This window comes from Ipomoea nil, unplaced genomic scaffold, assembly GCF_001879475.1.
Source record: "Ipomoea nil cultivar Tokyo-kokei standard unplaced genomic scaffold, Asagao_1.1 scaffold2971, whole genome shotgun sequence".
Lineage (NCBI taxonomy): Eukaryota > Viridiplantae > Streptophyta > Magnoliopsida > Solanales > Convolvulaceae > Ipomoea > Ipomoea nil.
Genome location: NW_017619399.1, coordinates 240130 through 259087, shown reverse-complemented (window position 1 = coordinate 259087; position 18958 = coordinate 240130). Strand labels below are relative to the sequence as shown.

At 35.3% G+C, this 18958-nt stretch overlaps 1 protein-coding gene across 1 annotated transcript; it reads right to left on the bottom strand.

Annotated features, from left to right (window-relative positions):
• Positions 1–992: 992 nt before the first annotated feature.
• On the bottom strand, positions 993–4778 carry LOC109162949 (serine carboxypeptidase-like 46). Its single transcript, XM_019311654.1, has 10 exons — positions 4510–4778; positions 3878–3982; positions 3704–3796; positions 3214–3306; positions 3019–3107; positions 2357–2626; positions 1897–2027; positions 1693–1788; positions 1489–1606; positions 993–1372 (listed from the first exon to the last, which is right to left on the bottom strand). The coding sequence occupies exons 1-10, from the start codon at positions 4739–4741 to the stop codon at positions 1187–1189; spliced, it is 1413 nt and encodes a 470-aa protein (XP_019167199.1). The 5' UTR covers positions 4742–4778; the 3' UTR covers positions 993–1186.
• Positions 4779–18958: the final 14180 nt, after the last annotated feature.

Genomic DNA, 18958 nt, shown 5'->3' with positions numbered 1-18958 from the left:
GGAGGTGTGTTGTTGCTATGAGAATAAGACATCAGTCCCGATCACTATAGCCACACTACCTAAAATTTCAATCTTGCTTTGAGAAAAGGAGGTTGGAAGAAGATGCAAATATTATGTGCTTGATAAATTGCTCCAATTAGAATAAATTGCCATGAGAATGTAATTCAATACTAATTGATAGTCCAATAATTGCCATGAGAATGACATTGACACTTAGTAACATCTTCCATTATCCTTGTTAAATCATTGCATGATCCCTATCTTAGGAAACTCTATAACATTTAGGCACGAGTGACTTAATCCTAACCCCTACTTTAATTTTGCCTATAGCTTGTTATTTGCTTTGTAAATTACTTTGTACTTAATTGTTCTTGTATGACGACTCTCAACCCAATTATTCAAGTTAGATTCCAAACATTAGATACTTTTGTGATTAACCACACATGATTCAAGACTCTTTTGGTTAACCCCTTGAGAAGATATCTTTAGTGAGAATATCCTCACACACACCATCATCACCATTAAAATCATTTCACTGAAATAGGTGGAAATAGCCGCTATAAATACTCGCTCGCATTTATTGCGATAAGGAGGACTTTTACCTACTTCACATTTCGGCCCCTTGAATGGAGACTCCTGACCTACTGTTGTAGGATCCCGAGCTCAAGTGCCTGTACTCAATACTATACGTACACATCCGTATTTGTACTATCAGTTGCATGCACTTGTAATACATTTTTACCTGCACTTAGGTGTACTATATGAAACTAGTACTTGCACTTTTAACACAATTTACTTGCACTTCGATGTTCAATTATTTATGAAAATGCAATCGCGTTTTTTTTTTTTTTAATTAGTGTTTCTTACCGTTAGATTTGGACACGTAGATGGCTATGAGTGGTTCTTAGTTCTCTCCTAGGCATCTGATTCTCACTTGAACGGCTTCCTCTATATATATGCTTTAATAATTAATATACATTAAAAAAAAATTATTATTATGCATAAAATTTATTTAAAGTTGTAGCATAGTTTGTTGATAGTGAATTTTGATTACAAAAGGTTTAGGATCAAACCTTGTTAGCTATATTTTGAAGTTTTTTTTTTTTTTTTTAATTTTTCGTCACCATTGATCGAAATTTCTGACTCCACCGCACTTTCTACTCATAGTATAAATACTTAATACAAACTAATAGTGGTTGGGGTTAGTTCTGGGTGGTGGAGATCCCTTGAGAAATGCCTTAAAAAGTGTGAGAGCTTGCGAGGGAGATGAAGATGGCACAAAATGAGCTCCACCCCTTACTGTTGCAAATGTCAAATTTCCCACCTTGTTACATCTGCCCGAGTTTCCGAATGTTTGACTCCATCCTCCAATCTACAAAAACCAAAACAACAAAACTTACCCAATTTTTTTTTTTGGTTTATTGCATTTTGTTTTGCTTTGTTTGAATTTTTTCAAGTTTCTTGAGTTAGGTGAAGTGGTATATATACCTCTTTGCCATCATACCAAGGTCCATTCATCTCCAAAGTGGTGAGCTTCAAGCGTACAGCAAGCACGGTTGCAACTTCCCTAGTGTGTGAGACAGGAATTCTTAAATCTTGATCTCCACTGCACCATAATGTAACTCTAATTATCAATTAATATATAATTTCAAATCTCTCAATTTAACATATGTATCTGATGTCATAAAGGACCTGTAAATCAGAACTGGGATATCACTCATTAGAAGTGCTGACAATGTTGGCAATATGTCAATAGCAAAGTTGTGCAAAATCACATCACTCGTTTTCCTGCATTTTTCATAATTGATTATGGTTATGGATCGAGTTTTAGCACACGTACAATTACAAGTGATTTCAGACACAATAAGAGAATATATAGATTACGAAGTACAATACCCAGGAGAAGTAAAATTCCAAGGATATTGCCAGCCAGTTGTATTGGCATGTAAAGCTTTCTGAACATCTGGCCTGTTTATGTACTCACCTACCCAATCACGAAGGCATGGATCGGCTGTTTCAGTAGCAAGCTATGCATGGCAGAGAAGAAACAAACAATTAAGATTGAAAAAATATACATGATGTATATATCCTTGGAGAACTGAGAACAGAGCTTCCCGTGCGGTCGATGCGGTTTACACCATTAGATATGCATAATTGTACCACACCGTGTTCAAAAATACACCATTATGTGTGGTGCATTTTGTGGCATTTCATTCTAATGCATTTTCAAATACTGGGGGTAGTGTATTTATGCACACCTAATGATATAAACTGCATCAACCGCACGGGAATCCCTGTTCTCATTTGAACCAAAATATATATATATAGTGAAATGACTTAAGAATTGGTAACTTACATAATGTTGTTGAGATGATGAGATTGAGGAGGATTCGCATGATTGAAAGACTAAATTTTCCTTATCCATATCATGCCCAATTTCCTCCGACAACATAATTTCTATGTCAGAGCAATATTCAGACAATTCTCCGCTTAAGAATTCGTCAATCATTGTTGTTGCATTACACACTTTCTTCTGCATACCGTACACTTCTTCAGAAATGATTCCGTGGTACCACAGATGCTCAACGTTAGATAAACTCATCTTTTCTAGAATTGGGTTCCCAAGCTGAAAACATTTTTTATTGAAAAAACACAAACAATGAGTTAAGCTTGAATGAGAGACAATCAGAATGAAGAAAATGTCATATGATTTTTTTTTTTTTTTTTTTTTAATGTAACCCAGTATTTTCATCGTCAGACACAGTGACAAATTCTCTCGTTGAATTGTAACACCTCTAAGCTAAAGCTAAATATGGAGATCTAAGATTTGCTGAATTGTAAGGTAAATCAGTTGGCTTGAAGATTTAAGATTGTTCTATATTTAAAACTAATGATTGATTCCCTAACCTTTATGAATAAGTCCCTTTTGCTTAATCACACCCTCCAAATTAGATAATTACATATGATGCAGAAGATCAGATCAGGAGAAGAATTGATGGAAGGAAGCAACTAACTCACAGCAATTCCTTTGAGCTTTATTGGTCTCAAATGTGCTGGATTTCTGTTGTCTTCAAGGATTAATGCAGCAAGTTGTGGTGCCAAGTGACCTACATACAACCCCATTTCAAAGATTATTGCATATATATATATATATATATATATATATATATGATATACTGGAATTAAAAATATGTAATGTAGTGTAGTGTTTACCCCCATAACTATCTCCGGCAATGTAAAAATCCAGATTTCTGTATTCATAGAATCTAAGAAACCACTTTCGAAGAAACTTCAAATTTTCATAGGCTGCATCATAAAAATGGCAAACAAATTAAATAAAAACGCTAAATTTAATTTAAACATACAAAAGAGTGTTTGGTAAATGGTTGTTAGTTAATTGGGTTAGTAGGTGTGACTAGTTGATAGTATTAACTAATTTTATAAAAGGGTTTGGTAATTAGCTGTTAGTTGTTGACTGATTATTACAAAATAACTTTCTCAAAAAATTGATCGAAAAAGTTACTTTTGAGCAGCTTTTTATTTTGAACAGCTTTTTAAATTTTTTAACATTTTAAAACAATAAGTTTTTACGAAAATCAAATTAATCAAACACTCATCTTGATTGTTTAATCAAGTCAAATAACTAATAGTGATTTAAGTTAAAATTAACTAATAGGCTAATTGACCATAGGCACGTACGCACCTGTCTCGAAATCACACCATGCTTGGTAGTCTGAGGTTGTATTCGAGAATGAATATGCAACTATTGGAGTGTCTACGTATAACATGTTCGACACTGCTCATTTCAACATCAACTTAGTCAATATATACAGAACCATACATATACAAAAACAAAACATTAATAATAATTACATACCTAAATTCCAAGAATATGGGTTCTTTACCAGCTTCCCATCCTTTGTCGGCCTAAATGGACCATGTTCGTAGAACATCCCAACAGTTGCAATGGAACAATCATGGCCTGATACATTTTAATTAACAGATCCAATATATACCCTCCCCTCTTATAAACTCTTTTATATATGGCATTAAATTAAAATAGGAAAAATTACAATTTATGTCCCTCCATATATATAGACCAATTATTAATGTCACTTCTAAATTATTAGTGGTGTAAATGTTGTCTTTCAATTTTTAAAATTGTACATATATTGCCCTCACATATAATACGGGAGAAAAATCACTACTAGAAATTATGGAATTTTCGACTACCTGAAAGTAATCTTAAATCAAGTCGGAAATCTTGTTCCAACCATTTTTGGTATCTAGAAAAACCTTTGTTGCTATTTCCGACCACTTTTTGCTTTCAATTTGATTTAAGATCACTTTCAGGTGGTCGGAAATTTCATAATCTCCAGCCGTGAATTGAGGAACAACATTTACATCACTAATAATTTAGAAGTGACATTGATAATTGACATATTATGGAGTGGTATAAATTACAATAATGTTACCATTAAAATAAAGATGAGAAGTTAGCATATATACCTCCCCCCAGCCAAAGTGTAAGCGGCTTTGATAATTCATCTTCTGATTGGGCTCCAGCAAAATAGTAGAATAGAGCTCTACCACGAGATTTATCTGTAACAATATACCCAGAGAACTGAGTGAAGCTCACATCCGAGGGCTGCCCCGGGAGAGAATCTATCATTTCACCATTAATCCTTATTGAGATGGAACATAATGTATTCACCAACAAGAACCATAATAAGAAAACCATTATTTTTTTTAATGATAGATATATATGATGAAAGTGAAGGCCTAAGTTTTTAATCACCTACCTATATAGCAATATAATGGATGGCTAAGTTTGTTAGGAGTTTATTAATTATTACATACACATAGAAAGTGTGGGGAAGAAAATATGGTGTATGGGACAACCTAACAGATCAGATATATGATGTTTTTTTCTTTAATTTGTTAGTAGTTGATTATACAAATTAAACAACAAAGTGAAACAGAATAATGATAAACACTTAAATAGCGTGATTTCATATATAGTATATAGTATAGTAGTATAGTTGATGCTGTCCAACTTGCTTCACTTCTATAAAGAAACATTTTTTTTTTGGTCAGGTTGTCACCTTAGACTTTCATTTATCACTGATCTATTGTTCTACCTTTTATTTGAATTAGTAGTGGTGTTATACCAACTGCTCAATTCTGGGCTCTGATCATCCCTTGTAAAATCTGTTTGACAAATTGTTTTCTTATTATTGATTAATTGTATGGGTAAAAAAATTTTAAAAAATTGGTCCAAAATAATTTAACTTACTTTAAGAATTAATTTATGAAATACGAGCAAAAACAGAGTGTTCATGGTAAATAGAAAATTTGAGTTACGTTGTGTGTAGCATACACTTTCTTTCAAACCTCGCTTATTTGTTACATCTAAAAGATGCTAAGAGCATTGTAGTCTAAATTTTCAGGATAAAATGAATCTTACAATAAACTAGTTGAGCACTCAAACTAATTTGTCGCTGACAATCTATAATATGCATGTGCATCTACAACATTTGTTCATCACCACGGTATTTATACGAAAAGGTGGTCAAATTATCATGAACGTGGCAATTAAATCTTAGGGAAAATGGCGAGTTTGGTCCCTGAGTTATAACCATAGTGATGACTCAGTCCCTGTGTTATTACTGTATCCATTTTTAGTCCCTCAGTTATGAGAGAAGTGACGAGTTTGGCCCTGACGCTAGTGGTGTGTTGACAAAGTTAATTCCAGGGATAAAGAAGTAAATTTCTTAATAAAACTTATAAACTTAGCCAAAATACTTTCCCCAAATTGACAAAAGTCCTAAGTTGCTTATGTAATCAGCGAAGAAACCCTAGTCCCATTTTTTTTTTTTTCTAAAAAATTGAATTCCAATATTTCAATTCTATTTATAAAAATAAAATAAAATAAAAAACTTAAATTACAATCTTTTGACAAATACAAAAATTTGCTCCATAACATGGACAAGCTTGGTATCTTTTCCCTCGATTAGCATAACTCCATGACATTTTGATGGGTAATAAATCATCACATATACATTGAATATCCCTAAATTGAGGGAAAGATGAAGTACAATAACTAAGAGGTGACATCCTATAATTAATGGCTAAATTAGTTCATCAATACGAAAAATATTGATTATTTATTTAAACAAATAAAATAGAGAAACAACTTACTTGTGAATTTCGCAGCTTAGAAGTGGACAAATTTGAGATTTCAAAGCTTGGGGGGAAAAAAAAAAACCTTCGATTGTAGATTTGTAGGTATAAAAAGAAAAGAATGACTGTTGCGCAATGGGTTTCAACATAAGAATGAGATTGTAATTGGAAATTCCTATTTTATCTTTATATTATTAAATTGTTTTTAAGTTTTCCGTTATCTGCAGACGGAATATTAACGCTAGGGACCAAACTCACCACTTCGCTCATAACTGATTGACTGAACTCAGATACGGCCATAATTTAAGGATTGAGTCGGAACTTGGTTATAATTCAAGGACTAAAGATGCAATTTTCTCTAAATATAATCTTATTTAAAATCTATTTGTAACCTCCCATAACAAACCATCAATTCTGTAAATAACAACTAATGTTATAACCGTTACAACCGTTAAAATTTTGGAAACTAACGAGTACTTAATTACTCTCAATATAATTAATTTTGCTGAAAGAGATTATACACCAGTAGAGGTTACTATAATGGAAGACAAGTCTTAATTGGTATACCGTGAGGCAATTCAATTCGATAGACTAGCCGGTAGAACACCCAAAGGCTATCACCGATTACCCTTGCCAACAAACCCAAACGTTGCCCAGTCAGCGGACCCAAGGTCTGTCATGTTCAATAGATCGCGATGTATGTCCAGTAAACCACAAGGTCTCCTGGTACGTGGCAATTGAGCAGTCCAGCTTCTATAGTTTGGAAAAAATATAATAAGTTTTAAAATTTGGCAAAATATTAGCGCACAAAGGTTGCCAATATTCATTTACGCAAGTTATAGGTGCACATGAATCAAGCATTTTTATGCTCATTTTGGGATTGAATTTATAACCCCTGCGCACGAGAAAAAGTTTTAAGGTACATAATTGCATAACATAAGACACAAAAATGCATAACACAAGACACATATATATGCTTTACAGTAAAAAAAAATAAAAATAATAAATCTGTAACGTGAATTGAACAACAAACTGTCGCTATCAAAATTAAAATTCAAAACTACGTCATTTAGGACCAGAGTCCATAGTGCACTATGGATCCTGATCCACACTATAACCATTGGTGTGTTGCATTTTACATCTAATATATATTAATATTTTTATTTTAACATAACGATTTGACCAAAATTTTGACTCCACCCCTGTTTCTACTCATTGTATAAATACCAGTGTTACATAGCGCCTAACTCGGCCAACTAGGCCGAATTTGGCCGAGTTAGCCCAGTTAACCTGGCCGATTCGGCCTTGTTTTTTTTTTTTTTTTTTTCCATGTATATGACACACACACACACACACACACACACACACACACACACACACACACACACACATATATATATATATATAGGGAAGGGATCAGGTGCATTTGTGGCTTCTCGTGCGGTTGTGCGGTTGATTAATGTGCGTGAGTTTTATACTTAATGTGCGTGAGTCTTGTGCTTAATGCGCCTGAGATTTGTACTTAATGTGCATGAGTGTGTAATGTTAATGTGCGTGAGTTTTGTACTTAATGTGCCTGCGTATTGTGCTTAATGTGCGTGAAGTTTGTGCTTAATGTGCGTGACTTGAGTTTAGAATTACGAGCTCAGAAGGAAGCAGAACAGAAAGAGAAGGTGGGTGAAGCTTTTCTGATTGTGTGTGAATGGATGGATATATGTAAACGCACATATGGCTGTTCTGATTTTATGTTTTATCTATACAGGAGAGAGAGAATGCTAATGAGAGCGAAAATGTTTCAATCTGTGAGAGCATAAAAGACATTGTGAATGAGGCTGAAACAAAGGAGACTTGGGAGGGTGGTAAAAAAACTCAAAAGGCCCCTTAGTATGCAAAGAAAAACAAGACAAAATCCATTCCTCCACCACTTCGAAACAAAAACAAGAAGAAAATGCAGCAGTGGATGCGCATAATTTTCACAACAGTGGATGAAGAACACACTCACTCACATTAAGCACACAACTCACGCACCTTAGGCACAAGACTCACACACCTTAAGTACAAAACTCACACACATTAACATTACACACCCACGCACATTAAGTACAAATCTCAGGCACATTAAGCACAATAATCACGCACATTGAGTACAAACCTCACGCACATTAATCAACCGCACAACCGCACAGGAAGCATTCAACCGCACGTGAACCTTTCACATGCTACGATTCTTTGTTTAAGCACCTAAACAAAGAACACGGCAAACAAAGCAAAGCTTAGAATACTGCTGGGTAAAGAAGAGAGTAGAAGCAAAAGTTTTGAAGCAAAACAGTACTGGAATTCCTTTGGTTTTGTGCTGTGTAAAATGCTTTTGTCCTACCTCTCTTTATATAGGGATATGCTTTTGTCCTACCTCTCTTTATATAGGGATGTTGGAGGGATAGCATTCAACATGGCCATTAAATTGGTATTAAAACCAATTGTGTAACACCCACCCACTGAGTAGGATTTCCGGACGACATTCGTGCCGGCGCACGCGAGCTCGGGCTTGAATCAAGCCTTTTCGATCTCTTCTAGTTGGATTTTGATTTGCACCCCACCCACCCCCCGCGCGCGCGCGCGCGAGAGAGCCTCTATGCTATACAATTCTACAAGCTTCAAAAGAGCTCTTGTATATAAGGGGGGCAAATCTTCATTCCAAACCAATGTGGGACAAAGTCCACTATTTCCCTTCATTTCCCAACTCAAATGGGTCTACTTTGAGAATCAATATCTCATTCACCCATTATCCGTTTTGAGCGTACAATATATCAATCTCTTCGTCTCACTACGAAGAATCCGAATCCAATTTGACCCGACCCAAATTGAAAGTGGACCCCACTGATAATTGTACCACAAAATAGCCACTTAATATGCCATTTTATGCCATTTTAAGCTAATTTTTCCAACAGGCGACCACCTAGACCGCTCAGGCCCCCCGCCTAGGCCGTCCGCCTAGGCCGTCTAGGCGCTAGGCGTTACTCTACCGCCCGACTAGCGCCTAGCACCTATTGCAACCATGATAAATACTTGGCTCCACCCCTGTTTCTACTTATAGTATAAATACTTGAATACAAATTAGTGGTGGAGATCCCTTGAGAAATGCCTTAAAAAGTGTGAGAGCTTTCGAGGGAGATGAAGATGGCACATAATGAACTCCACCCCTTACTGTTACAAATGTCAAATTTCCCACCTTTTTACATCCACCCGATTTTCCAAATGTTTGACTCCATCCTCCAATCTACAAAAACCAAAACAAAACAACCAAACTTATCCAATTTCTTTTCTGTTTATTTATTTTTTTGTTTATTGCATTTTGTTTTAAAATTTTCAACTTTCTTGAGTTAGGTAAAGTGGTATATATTGTTAGAAATAATTATTTCCTAATAATGATTTATATAATAAAGGTTGTAATTCAATAAGATACTCACGTTGATGATTAGTGATGTGTAAAGCGGAATTACTGGGTGAAATTCCCTCCATCTCATTCTGATTGTTAGAAATAATTTATTTCTAACGTTGATTCATATAATTAAGGTGTCATGCTTATAGGAATCAAGTGGGGGACTGTTAGAAATAATTATTTCCTAACAATGATTTATATAATAAAGGTTGTAATTCCATAAGGTACTCACGTTGATGATTAGTGATGTGTAAATGCGGAATTATTGGGTGAAATTCCCTCCCTCTCATTCTGTTAAAATTTAAGTTTATGAGGATTAAAAATGTATAATGAAAAATGGTTATGGGTTTCACATTCCTAAAGGGATTTCTATTCCTAAAACGAGGTCACATTCCTAAAAGGATTTCTATTCCTAAAGGAGGTTCCCCATTCTTCTTGAAAAAGGGTTTCTCATCACATCTATAAATAGCCAGGAAAACTCTAGGGATCTTAACGGTTTCAAGTCTCTAAGTTTTCTAGTCTCCATATCATCAGGAGGTGATTAAGGTATAAAGATCAGAGAGGTGAAACATTATATTCTTGATTCATTCAATTAAGAGATTACATCTTCAATGGATTCAAGTTATAGCGCATAAAGGATTCATTCAATTATTTTCAGTAGCAACCTATGCATGGCAGAGAAGAAACAAAGAATTAAGATTGAAAAAATATTCATGATATATATATATATATATATATATATATATATATATATATATATATATATATATATATATATATATATATATATATATATATATATATATATATATATATATTGAGAGAGAGTGAGAGAGGGGTGATGTTTAAATGAGATTACCTCTCCGATTTGGGGAATAACATGAGTAGATTGTGTATATTCATGTACAAGTTCGTACAGTCTCACGAAAGAGGTGGTCTCATTTGATCACTAATATAAATATATATTAGCATTCAAACGCGAAGGAAGGCTTTAGTTCAAAAATAATATTAAATCTCAGACATAGATATACTCCAAATCAACAGTCCAAAATGAAGAAGAATTAAAACATGCGGTGATTTTGTTGTAATTTTGTGTAGGTAGGTTTAGATATCCTTTGTCTTTGAGAGCACATTGTGTCCGTACACATTTTCTTTCTTCGAGTGCATATGTTTTGTCTTAGTGCATAGTTTCTACCATCGAGGGCACAATTTTGGCCTTCGAGTACATATATTTATGTGCCTTCAAGTGCAAAATTATAGGTCAATCTTTATTATATCTTTTGTCTTCTTTAATTTTGCAATAACGTATAACTAATTTTTTAATGAAATTTGTGAGATTTACAAACGATTTGTAAGCGTAATTACTTTAATAACACTTAAGTTAAATAACTTCTACTTTTTGGTACCATAATTGCTTAGATTGCAAATCTTTGTGCCTTCAAGTGCATAATTATGAACCAGTATTTATTATATCTTTTCTTTCTTTTCAACAATGTATAATTAAGTTTCTAATGAAATTTCTAAAATTTATCAATGATTTGTATGTGTAATTTGTTGGTCCCGGTAGGGTCGAAAGAGAGTCTAGAGGGGGGGGGGGGGGGGTGAATAGACTCTACTCAAAACTTGAAAATCAATTCCTTTCGGAGGATAAACGCAGCGGAAAAGATAAGTTCGTTTTAAAATATGCTTTGCACAGTTTGATTATGAGAAACTTAGGGTTTGGTCAGTATGCATGCAATGCCAAATCGATAGTTGTACGAAAGTAAAGAGATATGGAGAGAGAGATTTTTATAGTGGTTCGGCTATTAACGAAGCCTACTCCACTCTTCTTTCACAACTTGTGAAAGGGTTTGCACTATCACTCATAGTACAAACTACTCAAGCTAGCTTCCTTGATCACTAACCCGGACAACTACTTGGAAGATTTTTCAACTCCCTGAGCTTACTCCGCCTCTATCAACTTCTTCTTCAGAGTTGAATGTTGGATGAGAATGACGTGTTTATCCAACTGCTTGAAGTCTTGACTTGATGAATGGATGAATCTTCTATAAAGATGCAAGACTTCTTGAGGATTGTGAATAATAAGATCCTGGATGAGCTTCTTTGAAAACTTCACAACTCAAACACACTGGTTTTGAAAAGCTTTTTGATGAACTTGTTTGAAGAGCTTTTCTTAAGATAGAATCAATTAAAAAACCAGCACCTTCTTCAGTAGAGAAGAGATGTATTTATAGGTGAGGAAAAATTCATCCGTTGGAGGGAGATGAAATTTCAAACCTATTAACCAGCGTGTATAAACCATTGGGCATGGAGCATTTATTGCGGCTGTACTGTGTAGCCGTTGGTGTCAAAAAGCAACATGACTTTTTGTCCTTTTTCGCTGACATGAAGTACCAATCATTTAATACTCCTTGGTTTTTGTGAATATCATTCCTAGGACTCCTTTTGTCTAGGATGATTGCCCATCTGTGAGACATAGACAACATTCTTCTTGCTCGTGTATTAAATTTGTCTATTTAAGTCTGACTTAGACTTAATGGTCTCGAAATTGTCAAATGAAAGATTGTCTTTATCTTTCGTTATCGCTGATGATCAAATGCCTTTCCTTATCATTTGATATTTACACGAGAGCTAGACCCTTCCATCTTTCGATCTATGCTGTTCTCTCGGTCTTCTTCTTCTTCTTCTTCTTCTTCTTCTTCTTCTTCTTCTTCTTCTTCATTTCTTCTCGTAGACCTAATGTTCTAAACACAACTCAGATTCGTGTAGATGTATTGCATGTTACGAATCACATGGTGAGTTGCTATTGCTTTCGTTTAACACGAAAGTTCGAAGATAAAAAATGTAAAACGATGGGTCTACGGTCCTAACAAGATTGGTATCATCAAAATCTAAGTACACTTGTTCATAACATAATTGCTTCAATAACACTTAAATTGAATAACTCACATTTTTAGCACCATAATTGCTTCAATTGCACGTCTTTGTGCCTCAAGTGCATAATTTTGGACTTCGAGTGCACACTTTTGTGCCTAAGAGTGCATATTTTTGTGTCTTCAAGTGCACAGTTTTTGTTAATTCGAAGTGTTTAAAAAAAAGAGTAATAGATCTGGACGAAATTAATGACAGAAATTTGTTCGCACTTTTCACCTGGGAAGTCCTTCGCACCTAATCCTGAACATATATGATATACTGTAACAAAAAAAAATGGTAATGGAATATTCCGTTAACTATTTATTATTCTTAACATACTCATTAATTTATATAAGAAAGTTCTTATGTTCAAACCGCATCCCAATTAGAGTTGACATAATTGTTAAACATATATTATGAATATGTTAAAATGTATTAAAAATATATATAATATAAAATTTAGCACAAACTTTGGTCAAATAATTAGTTCGACTAAATACATAGTATTAGGGCTGTGCAAACCCGACCCAACCCGACCAACCCGTCCGATCCAAAATCCGAAACCACCTCATCCGACCCGCCCGTGGTCCGATTAGCCATATCCGAACCGAAGGCATAAACGACGTCGGATAAAGGAGGTCGGATAGGGTTTGGTTTTTTCCCATCCGACCCGTCCGACAATCCGATCTAACCTAGGGTTAGGTTTTATGTGTATGCTAGACGATGTCGTATGAGGTGAGTATATATGTATGTTGAAGCCCTTGTGAAGCCAGATGCGCAGCCCTACTCTTCTGATTCTTCTCTGAGACTCTCTCACTCTCAGATCTCTTCTCTCGTTCTCTGCTCTCTACTCCTCTCAATCTCATCCTCTCATTCCTTTGAGTCTCTCACAGTCTCACCTCTCTCTAGTCTGTACTCTCTGAGACTGAGAGTCTGACTGTATGAGACTCTAAGTCTCTGTGGACTGTGGAGTCTTCGACTGTCCAATTGTCCGATTGTCCGGTGGGCGACTGGTGGAAGCCCTTCTCGAGTTGGTGGTGGAACGTGGACTGGTGATTAGAGGCCCTTGTTCTCCGGGGAATATTAAGGGGAAACCAAGTAAATCAGAAACCCTAGTTTTTGTTTTTGTGATCTGTTGATTCTTTCCTCTCTGTATGTTCATATGCTCGTATATTTGTGTTAGATTATGCTATGTTGTGTTCTATTCTCTTATCTATTATGGTGGAAGCAGAAACCCTAGTTTTTGTTTTTGTGATCTGTTGATTCTTTTCTCTCTGTATGTTCATATATGCTCGTATATTATTGTTAGATTATGCTATGTTGTGTTCTATTCTCTGATCTATTATGGTGGAAGCAGAAACCCTAGTTTTTGTTTTTGTGATCTGTTGATTCTTTTCTCTCTGTATGTTCATATGCTCGTATATTATTGTTAGATTATGCTATGTTGTGTTCTATTCTCTGATCTATAAAGGTGGAAGCAGAAACCCTAGTTTTGTACCTGTGATTTGTGTGGACTGTGATATTGTAATCTGTTGAGAAGTTCCAGATTGCATCTCACTTGTCTCTAATTTTGTACTTGTGATTTATGTGGACTGTGATATTGTAATCTGTTGAGAAGTTCCAGATTGCATCTCACTTGTCTCTAATTTTGTACTTGTGATTTGTGTGGACTGTGATATTGTAATCTATTGATACTTGAGAAGTTCCAGATTGCATTTATTGGTGGAAGCCATTAAATGTTCAAATAAAAGTTCAAGGCTTGAATGTGAAATTATCAAGTTTCAAACTTGAAATTTCCATTTATTGGTGGAAGCCATTAACTGAAATCCAGATAATGATGAATTGGATACAATTCCTGAATCTGGATTTCTTTCATTATTTGAGTATGTTTATGGATGTATTACCCTTAATTGAATATTTGAATGTAAATATGTAAATATGAAAATGTGAAATCTTGATACATGATGACACAAAAAGTGTCTGAATCCAGATTTCTTTGTATGTTTATGTGAATGTGATTGTTGGCTTGTTGCCTTTGCTGAGTAATTGATGCCCATCATTTTAGATGGAAAGCATCAATGTTCCTGACTCTGGACCTCAACCCTCAACTCAAGAGGGACATGGAGGACAAGCCCAAGGCACTGAGAATCCTGCTCAGCAGCCTCAGGTTGCTCCTGCAAAAAAGAGGAGGGTGGTTGAGTCTAGATCTCCAGTCTGTGATCACTTTGAAAAGATCAAAAACTCTGAAAATATAGTGGTTCAAGGCAAGTGCCTTTACTGCCTGAAAGTGTTTTTCTGTGAGTCAAAGAAACATGGCACATCATCTTTGAAAAATCATATGATGGCATGCCTTAAAAATCCTGTTTCAAAGGATATGAGGCAGTCCCTTCTCACATTCAATACTGTTTCAACTTCTGCAACAGAGGCTCCTGTGAGGGTTTTGGGGACTTGGGTCTTTAATCAAGAAGCCATTAGAAGGGCATTATGTGAGATGATCATAATAGATGAACTCCCTTTTAGGTTTGTTGAGGGTCAGGGGTTCAAGAAGTTTACTCTTGTAGCTTGTCCTAGGTTTCAGATTCCTTCTAGGTGGACTATTTCTAGGGATATCTACCAAATATTCCTAGATGAGAGGTTGAGTCTTAAGAAGTTGTTTAGGGTGGGCACCCAAAGGGTTAGTTTAACCACTGATATTTGGACTTCTGTCCAAAGGATTAATTATATGTGCATTACTGCACATTTTATTGATGACCAGTGGAGGCTTCAGAAAAAAATCATTTCCTTTGTCCCTGTTTCTTCTCATAGGGGGGAGTATATTGCCAAAGTCTTAGAGAGTTGTCTGTTGGAGTGGGGGATTAAAAATGTGTTCACTGTGACAGTGGACAATGCTTCTTCTAATGATACAGCTATGGGATTTTTTAAAAGCAAGTTGTTGTCTTGGGGGGTTCTTCTGTTAGGGTGCAGTATATGCACATGAGGTGTATAGCCCATATTTTAAACTTAGTGGTTCAAGATGGCTTGAGGTTTGCAGATGAGTCAGTTAAAAGGGTGACGGATGCAGTGAGATGGGTTAGGAACTCACCTGCTAGGTTGAATAAGTTCAGAGAACTTGCTGAACTCATTGGGGTGGAAGCCAAATCAGCTTTGCAGCTTGATGTCCCTACAAGGTGGAACAGCACCTACCTTATGCTCAACACCGCAATTCAATATCAAAGTGTCTTTGACTCATATCATCAGAATGATCCTTCTTTTTCTGCTGACTTGGGTTCTGCACCTTCTTTCCTTGATCGGAAGACTGTTGAAAGCTTAATGAAGCTTTTGAAAACTTTTTATGAAATGACTGTGAGAATATCTGGTTCTCTTTATGTCACTTCTAACACATTCTTCTCTGAGATCTCTGATCTCAGTTGCATGCTGGAAGATATGACTAAAGCTGAGAGAACTGAAAAGGTAAAAAACTTGTGCAATTTATTTGTGTAATTCTGTATATCTTGTAAGTTGTTTACTTGTTTGTGTTTTTAAATGCTTATGTTTTCTGAGTTTCTGCATTTATTAGGCAATGGGGACAAAAATGAAAGAGAAGTTTGATAAGTACTGGGGAGATCCAGAAAAAATGAACCATATCATTTTCTTTGCCAATATTCTGGACCCTAGAGATAAAGAGGAGTACATGCCTCACCAGTTTGTCCAGTTGTATGGAGAGGCCAAAGGCAAAGAATGTTTTGCCAAGGTCCAAAATTCAATGGTTGCATTGTACAATGACTATGCAGCTACATACTCTGACAGTTCATCCTCTAACCAACCTGTCCAGTCTCAGCCTACTACTTGTACAGTTGGTAGGCCTGTCTCAAGGATGAAGAGTGAACTTAAAAAAAAAAAAAAAAAGAGATTGGAGAGTGGTGGTGGAAGCAGTAAGCAGACAGAGCTACAAATTTACTTGAGTGAAAATCTGGTTGAGGATGATGAATCTGTGAGTTTTGATGTTCTAAAGTGGTGGAAGAATCATAGTGAGAGATTTCCTATTCTCTCCAAAATGGCTAGGGATGTACTTGCAGTTCCTATTTCCACAGTTGCATCTGAGAGTGCATTTAGTACAAGTGGGAGGGTGCTTGATGCATTTAGGAGTTCCTTGACTCCTAAAATTGTGGAAGCTTTACTGTGTACCCAAGATTGGTTGAGCTTACATAATCAGCCAATCACACTTGAGGAAAATTTAGATGAGGTTGAAAGATTGGAGAAAGGTAAATATATATTTCTTAAATCATTTCTTTTTTACTTTTGTAACTTGTAAGTCTAGAACTAACTACTTAACTGTTTTGCAGAGTTACCCACTGGAGCTGGAACTACTCTACCATCAATGCTGCCATCCATTCCTGTAATGTTTTCAGTAATTATTATTTGTTTAACTAATTATTTATCTTTATATGTTATGGTGTTGTACTGTTGTTTGCTGATGGCCTTCACAAGATGAAACTCTAAGAGTCTTAATAGTCTAAGTGGCTTGGCAACTTTCTATAATTATATTATAGAAATGTTGCCCCACTTAGAGTTGAGCAGTATTCACTATTCAGTACTGATGTCCCATACTCCCATTACATCCATTCTGGATCTCTGGTATTACTCTCATCCTCTTAATTGATCTCTGTTCAGTTTTAATGCATTATTATTTATTCTTACTTCTTTTTTTGGCAATGATGATGCTTCCACCACTGTCTGAGCAAATGGTATAGTGTTGCTATGTTGCTCATGTGCTATAATAACACATTTGAGCAATTTGCCACTAGCCTTGCTTGAAATGGAAAATTGCAATCTAAGCCTATAAGGCTATTAGCCTAATGCCCCTACAGCATAATATTGTTACTTAGTTAGCTGTTTAGTACATAGGTTGTCTAATAATCTAATATTGTGTTAAGTTTTCATATTAACAGGAAGAAGTGTAGAAATGGTGATTGATGATTTGATGAAAAGGCCTAGACTAGATTTCTAGAATGATTGCTGTCTTGCTGAAGTTTAACTGTTTAAGTGATTAACTTTAAATTTTTGATGTTTTGAAAGTTAAACACTTAAACTTATATTCATTTTGTATTGGTTTACTTTTTGCAATTTTGTTTGTAAACTTAAATTATTTAGCTCTGCAAACTGTCCATTAAAAAGTTGTTGCATGTTTTAGTTTGTTAACTTATCAGTTATTACTTATTTTGTTAATAGAAACTTGGTAGATTAGATAATATCATATTAAATTAATCATATTATGTTTTTTCAGTTTTTAATTTTCAATTATCAATGAACTTTTCCAAATCCGAATTAGGTCCGACATCCGATCCGAATAATCCGAAATCCGACATAGCATATCCGATAGGGTTTAAGTTTCAAAAAAGACGGATAGGACTTCAAAATTTCAATCCGCAATCCGATCGGATGAACGGAAAAACCATCCGATCCGATCCGATCCGTCCGTTGCACAGTCCTACATAGTATTCAAACTAACATGCATGTGATGGCAACATGTAAGCCATTAGGCAAACTAACATGCATGTTGTGAGCTTCTTCTTGGTTTTTAGCAGGTTCTTATGGCAAACAATGTGGTGAGTGCCACCACTATCCAAGAACCACTTACTTTCATTATAGGCTACAGAATATGATGAAGGAATCATACCTTCTAGTTGGGCCCCTAGCAGTGGGATGGCAGAAATAGATATGGTGTTAGCCTGTGCCATGGGCTGATCAAATGGGGTTTTCTGATGCCCTCCAGATGCCTTCTGTAACTGCATAAAGTCTAGGAATCTCGTGAAGTCTTCTCGAGTGAAAGACACACTTTTATCATGATATGACTGATGTGTTACCAGAGGTCCTTGAGCCTGGTTGACAGAACCTTGATCTTTGATCTTGGTTTCCAACCCAAGGGGTAGCCATGCTTTTTATAGTACTTATCTTGTGTATGTCCAGTGTAACCACAATAAGTACACACTGGTTTCTTACTGCCTGTTAGGAATTTCTTGTAACTCTATTGATTACCATGGTCTGCACTAGTCAAGAATATGCTTTCAGTTGCTGAACTTTTGCCAGTCTGATGAAGCTGACTTCCAAACCCAGCAATGGTCATCTGAAATTGCCTTTCTTGTTGAGCTATCATAGAGTAGGCTTCACAAACATCTGGTAGGGTGTTGTGGCCACGTGAATTGTTGAAAATATTTTAGAATTAGTTATATTTATTTATTTATTAATTAATTAATTAATTAGGATGACTATCTTTAAATTATTTTAGATTTAGTATGTTAGAATTATATTATTATTTAAGTTTATCCTAGTTTGTTGGTTAGGATTGGTTTATTATATTTTTAATAATTATCTCATTTATGATTTATGAGGTTGTAATATGTTTGTTAATGGCTATTTAAGGCCATTGCATGCCAAATAAAATAT